Raw genomic sequence first — 6,368 nt, 5'->3', positions numbered from 1 at the left:
GCGCCCCCTAGTTGTTGAATGCAAAACAAATGTCAGGGTATGTTAGAGGATGCAATGTGCACATATGCTGAAAATCTGGTGATTTTAGGACAAACGGTTGAGAAGTTATATGTATTGATATTAAGCCACGCCCCTAAGAAGTTTATTGGTACATATCTTGTAAACAAAAAGAGATATCAAAAAGCTTTTGATAACTTTTGATGACGTAGATCCAGTAATGATCCACAGCAAATTTGGTAGTAATGGGACTAAGCATGTAGGAGGAGTTTGCAGAAATGTGTTTTACACTAAATTCAATATGGCGGAAAATCTAATTCGGCGGAGCTTAGGGGTTTGATTGGCTTTTTTGTAGCTCTAGCTCAAGTGGACATGTGTGTCAAATTTCAAGTCAATCGGACATACTGGCCAAGGGGCGTCGCCGGTCCGACTTGTAGGGGGCGCTAGAGAGCCATTTCTTAACACAGAAAGATGCATTCTTTTTCAGATGTCTATATTCACCAGGCCTGACAAGTCCCCAAAATTTGGTGAGTTTTCATGCATGGCAAGTCCTCCAACCATGCGTACGTTTACCCAAACGGGTACAATATCAATAGGGCCTTCGCGGCCCGACGTCGGTAGCTCGGGCCCTAATTAAACATGTGAATAATTCCACTTGAATAAAACCTGAGTTCAGATCAGCTCATAGTGAAGGAGTGTGACACATAATAAATAAGACTTTAATAATGTAACAGAACAAACAGTTACAGCCACACCAATGTCAGACGGCCATCTTTGATTCTAGAGTTTGTATTTAATTTCAGTGAAGTTACAAATGTTTCATAAAGAAAGTTTGTTTGTTCAGAAGAGAACTTTAAACGTTGTTTATTCTCGTTGCTCCGGTTCAAACACAATCAGTCGTCTGATATTCGGGACAATAACGTCCGACAGCCGGCTCCTACAATGTGATTGGACTGCTTATGGTGTGGGCGGAACTATGAGCACACCTGGAACATGAGCACAGGTGGACAAACAGCAGCATCGTGTGAGGACAGCAGACATCTGTACCGTCAATAAAGATCATTTTAACCTCTTCAGAGGAAACACCGCTGCAATAAAATAACATAGAAGAAGAAGAAACTCGTGTGAAATAAATAACATCAACCGGTTTCTTTTGTCTTTAAGAAGGCATCAAAAGAAGATTGTTTGTTTGTCCAATAACGTGCTTTAAGAAAGATACAAAAATGGAAATAAATATTTTCATAATAAATAAGTCTGTTCAGACAGTCAGCTGTTCTCTATTTAAAAACAACCTCAGATAAAACTGTGCAAAACGCTCACAAACCGTCAGCTGTTCACCTTCTGACATCAAGACAAAGAGAAGAAGCTCATGTTGGTTCAGTGAAAGACGTTCAGGTCGGACAGACGAACACAGAGTGTTCACCCGTTAGTGGCCGAGCTCAGCTTTATTACTCTACTTTCCCTCCTCAATAACTTCCCATTAAACAAACGGCAGCAGGCTGTAAAGAGAACCGTGGGGAGTAGATCGAGAACATCTCCGGGAGCTCAGTAACGAGTTAGCAGTTAGCGGTTAGCTACCGTAGACGTCCACTTGTTGAGCGACGACACTTAAAACATATGTTACGTCACTGTTTAGTGGTAAAAGATGAATGTTTGTTTCCACTGGCTGAGGCCATGAAACCTCAGTCTAAAGAGTGTTGGGCATTATTTATCATAAGTTAACGACTGCACGATGAGAATACTGAATTGTAGAACCAGCAGCTGGTTGCAGCCTCAGAGGAGGTGAAGGCACCACTGACTGAAATCTGAATCAAGCTGCAGGTCAAATAAATAACGAGACAAAGGCCGAAGGAAGGCAGGAACATCCTGTACACTTCCTGTCTCTTAAGACAACTTGGTTTAGAGCAGATGGAACCGTTTTCCAGAGAGAACGTGGTCTCACAGAAACCTCAAACTGAAACCACAATCCTGCTATTTCTTTGATCAGCTGTAACAGCGTTTCTACACTCACTGTTAAGAGGATCGGTCTCAGTCTTTTGTCTCCCCGGCTGAGACGGACAGCGGTGAAATTTGGCAGCTGGTAGATTTTGGTTCTTAGACAAAAGGCAGGGGGGTTTAACGGAGAGGGTCACCAATAGAAGGAGCGGGACAGGAAGTTGGTGGCAGCACCCAGCCAGCTGTTCCCATCCTGGTCCGAACCCACTTGAGTCACCGCCTTGTCGGGCTCCTGAGATGGACTCTCTTCCTCCGGCAGGTAGTCCGGCAGGTCCACGTTCTGCTCCACCTCCGTTGAACCGTCCTCCGCCAACGGGATCAAAACCTGGAGACGACAACTTCAGTTGAACTTGTGTGATCCTGTGAATGATCTATTTGCTTCTGGAGTCCCACAGGGTAGTCTGTTAGGTCCTCTAGATGTTATAGTGCTTATGGAGTCCCACAGGGTAGTCTGTTGGGTCCTCTAGATGCTATAGTGCTTATGGAGTCCCACAGGGTAGTCTGTTGGGTCCTCTAGATGTTATAGTGCTTATGGAGTCCCACAGGGTAGTCTGTTGGGTCATCTAGATGTGTGTTATAAACCATTTATTAAGTGCTAAGATACACCGATTATAAAGAGTTAAAGTCTTTAAGGAGTCTTTAAATCTTTAAGGAGCTTCATCAACATAAATAAAGTCTGACCTCCTCTCCGTTCTCTGCTTTCACCACCTGCTGAGCCTTCATCACCTGAGTGGACGCGATTGCAGACGCCAGAGCCTGAAAAATAAAATATCAGTCAGAAATAATAACCTGGTCTGTAAAACCTGGGAGCTCTGCCAGCATTTTACTGCACTACTTTAATTTAAGTAGTTTGTGGAGAATTGTTTCTGCTTTATCTAAATCATGATTTATTGAATCAGATAAGTATGTATATTATCTATTATATTAGTTGTATATTATCTATTATATTATATTCCATTAGTAGAAGTCTTAAAGTCAACATTTATTCAAAACATAGATGTAATGACTTCTAATGTTCAAACTGAATATTCATCTTTAATGTACATTTGTTGGCGTTCAGCCTTTAAACATCATTTTCTCTCCAGCACCACAACAACAATCTATTGTTTCCTTTAATCTACGGTGATGATGTCATTAAATATGACGACAGACATTCAGAGCTTCATTTAAAGAAACATCAACAGAATCTTTTAAAGTTAAAGTTGTCGGCTCACCTCGGCCTTCAGGTCCGATCGGATCCTGACGATGCATCTCTTCACGGTCATCTGGAAGGTGAAGCTGATGACTCCTCTGATCTTCAGCAGAGCCTCCTCACACTGACTCCTCCGGCTCTGAGAGGAGAGGAGGAGAAGGAGTAAATCTAGAGGTGAACTACGTGTTGAAGGCCTGATCATCTCTTTCTCTTTGTGCTCACGTAGTCGTCCAGCCCGTCGATGTGGAGGACCACGGTCTTGGCTCTCTTGTTGCTGGCCCCCATGAAGAACTGGGCTCTCCGCCGGCTGCTGACAGACTCCTCCGCCGGACCAGAGTCACTGCTGCCGGACGCCTGCAGGAGCTCGTAGATCTCAGACGACAGCAACTTCGTCTCTCCGGGAGTCGTGGATCTGAACGACAGAACCAGAGGAATGGATCCTCATTGAGCTCCAGGTTCCCTCTACTTTATACCGGTTCAGTTGGTTCCCTGCTGTACTCTAACCTCATATTAATGTGACTGACTCACTTCTGCATGACGTTCTGGAGGCTCAGCAGCATCCCTAGCTCCGCCTTCAGCTTCTCCTGGTTGGCTCTGCATTCTGCCAGGTACCGGACCGCCTGGGGACCAACAACCAATCACAGGTCAGACCGACACCACATCCACTAAACGAACACAACTCCTCATCCGCCTCGTGTGTGTGCTCACCAGCAGGGCGGAGTAGACCACCTGAGGGTTTGGGTTGTCCAGGAACAGGATGAGACCCGGCAGGAGGCCCTGGTCCTGGACGATGGTCCTGCGGTTCATGGGGTCCGCCGCCAAGTCCCTCAGCTGGTTGACCACGACCAGGGCATCCGGCTCCGCGCTCATGGCCGACGTTTCACTCGCCCATAAAAGAAACCAGCTGCAGGACGGTCTGTAACACACCAGCTGAGTCAGAGTCTGAGGGGGGATCCGATCTGCATCAGACCAACATTCATTTAAATAGTTTGATCGAGGCCTTCTATGAACGCAAAACATATGAGACTTTATATCGTTTACGTTACCGTGTTTCCATATATATATATATATATATATATATATATATATATATATAATATTGTCACAGAAATAAGTGTGATACAATGACACTGATATAATAATAATATAAAAGCATTTTAATACAAGTAAACTCTTTCAAAGGGCAATTAACTTTGAATTCTTAAGAAAAATCAGTTATTGAAATGTGGAAAAAATATTAAAATATCCTAAATCAATAAAACATAAAGAAAATGTAAAAAGAAAAAACTACACAGCTTCGGTGTGACAACAAAACATCGTCACAAGCTACCGGAAGCGGGTGTGGTCACCGTGCCAGTCCGGGTCTCAGGCGGTGTATTTCGGGTTAGAACAGCTGGGAGAGCCGCGAGCTCTGGAGGAATAATGCTAATGCTAATGCTAAACAGCGCTCACCTCTTGACAGTCACCGGCACCGAGCTAACGGGGCTAACAACTAGCGTTAGCTGTCCGGTTAGCTTCTCCTCCGTCAGTTACCCGGATCACACTTTAACCGCGCGCGACACTTCACGCGCTGGACACGGCAGCTGGGGGGGAGTCACGGATTAATTTATGCTGTTATTAAAAAAGTAAAAATGTATGTTCAGTGACGGTAAACAAATTGTGGAGACTCTTCCTGCTGAAGAGCAGACCTGCGCGACCACGTGTCAACATGGAGGGATGTGATTGGATGGCCAGCCGCCGCCTGATCCTGTTGACCAATGAGATGCTTTGTTCTACGAGTTAAAGGTCCAACGCCCTGAAAGAGCTTCATAGAAAGGCTGTGTACTTTTACTATACTAACGTTACATCTCAGAGGTACATATTGTACTTTTACTATACTAACGTTACATCTCAGAGCTACATATTATACTTTTACTAGACTAACGTTACATCTCAGAGGTACTATTGTACTTTTACTGTACTACACCTCAGAGGTATATATTGTACTTTTACTATACTAACGTTACATCTCAGAGCTACATATTATACTTTTACTGTACTACACCTCAGAGGTATATATTGTACTTTTACTGTACTACATCTCAGAGGTACATATTGTACTTTTACTCCACTACATCTCAGAGGTATATATTGTACTTTTACTCCATTACATCTCAGAGGTATATATTGTACTTTTTACTGTACTACACCTCAGAGGTATATATTGTACTTTTACTGTACTACATCTCAGAGGTATATATTGTACTTTTACTCCATTACATCTCAGAGGTATATATTGTACTTTTTACTGTACTACACCTCAGAGGTATATATTGTACTTTTACTGTACTACATCTCAGAGGTACATATTGTACTTATACTGTACTACATCTCAGAGGTATATATTGTACTTTTACTCCATTACATCTCAGAGGTATATATTGTACTTTTTACTTTACTAGGTCACTGGTAGTACTTGTGTACTATGTCTCAGTGTTGTCCAGCAGAGGGCAGCAGAGACCTGAGTCCTCGACATGCAGCCGTGTTAAGAGGTGGGAGGAGCTTCACCTTTTTCAATCACAGTGATCACAGAAACCCTTTCACAATAAAACTGTTTCCTGTGAGCCGTCCAGCTGCAGCTGTTAACTGAACATTTAGCTTTAAGATCGATCGTCTACAGTTTTCATGATGAGTTAGTCAGATGTGAAGAAGTCACTCTAGTCAAAGAAGAAGAGAAGACACGACTGTTATTCTGTCCTACAACTCTGTGAGACGAGACCCAAGCTTCTCTTGTAGACTGACTGGATAAAAACATCTGCAGATCTCCTCTGTACTGCTGTGTACTGCTGTGTACTGCTGTGTACTGCTGTGTACTACTGTGTACTACTGTGCTGTGAGGCCCACAGTGGCAACAAACCCAAAGTCTCTGTACAAAAACCTGACGCCTCCTCGCTGAACATTTACACGTGTATAAAAGGCGGAGTCTGTGATTCTGGAGAGAGATTCTTGATATTTGAATAGCGAACATCCATCAAAGTATCAATGTTCTTCCTCTCTCCTCATCCTCCTCCTCTTCCTCTCTCCTCCTCTCTCCTTCTCCTCCTCTCTCCTCCTCCTCTCACTGCAGACATGAAACACTGGCTGACACTCGTGCTGATTCTGACTCTCTGGCTAGGTAACTCTTTAACCCTACTGATGGTTCTGC

At 43.6% G+C, this 6,368-nt stretch overlaps 1 protein-coding gene across 1 annotated transcript; it reads right to left on the bottom strand.

Annotated features, from left to right (window-relative positions):
• Window positions 1-700: 700 nt before the first annotated feature.
• LOC116377694 (armadillo repeat-containing protein 1-like) lies at window positions 701-4,914 on the bottom strand. Its single transcript, XM_031839395.1, has 7 exons — window positions 4,637-4,914; window positions 3,893-4,100; window positions 3,713-3,804; window positions 3,407-3,596; window positions 3,207-3,323; window positions 2,674-2,748; window positions 701-2,317 (listed from the first exon to the last, which is right to left on the bottom strand). The coding sequence occupies exons 2-7, from the start codon at window positions 4,052-4,054 to the stop codon at window positions 2,126-2,128; spliced, it is 828 nt and encodes a 275-aa protein (XP_031695255.1). The 5' UTR covers window positions 4,055-4,100; window positions 4,637-4,914; the 3' UTR covers window positions 701-2,125.
• Window positions 4,915-6,368: the final 1,454 nt, after the last annotated feature.

Source organism: Anarrhichthys ocellatus, unplaced genomic scaffold (assembly GCF_004355925.1).
Source record: "Anarrhichthys ocellatus isolate YVR2014 unplaced genomic scaffold, GSC_Weel_1.0 scaffold1564, whole genome shotgun sequence".
NCBI classification, from domain to species: domain Eukaryota; kingdom Metazoa; phylum Chordata; class Actinopteri; order Perciformes; family Anarhichadidae; genus Anarrhichthys; species Anarrhichthys ocellatus.
The sequence above is the reverse complement of the archived record's forward strand: the minus strand, read 5'-3'. Positions and strand labels throughout refer to the sequence as shown.

Excerpts from the sequence above, each read along its gene's own strand:
- LOC116377694 (XM_031839395.1), bottom strand. The coding sequence starts at position 4,054 with ATGAGCGCGGAGCCGGATGCCCTGGTCGTGGTCAACCAGCTGAGGGAC. Across the intron at positions 3,805-3,892 it reads TGGTCTACTCCGCCCTGCTG|GCGGTCCGGTACCTGGCAGA; the intron begins GTGAGCACACAC and ends GTTGGTCCCCAG. Across the intron at positions 2,318-2,673 it reads AAGCAGAGAACGGAGAGGAG|GTTTTGATCCCGTTGGCGGA; the intron begins GTCAGACTTTAT and ends TGTCGTCTCCAG.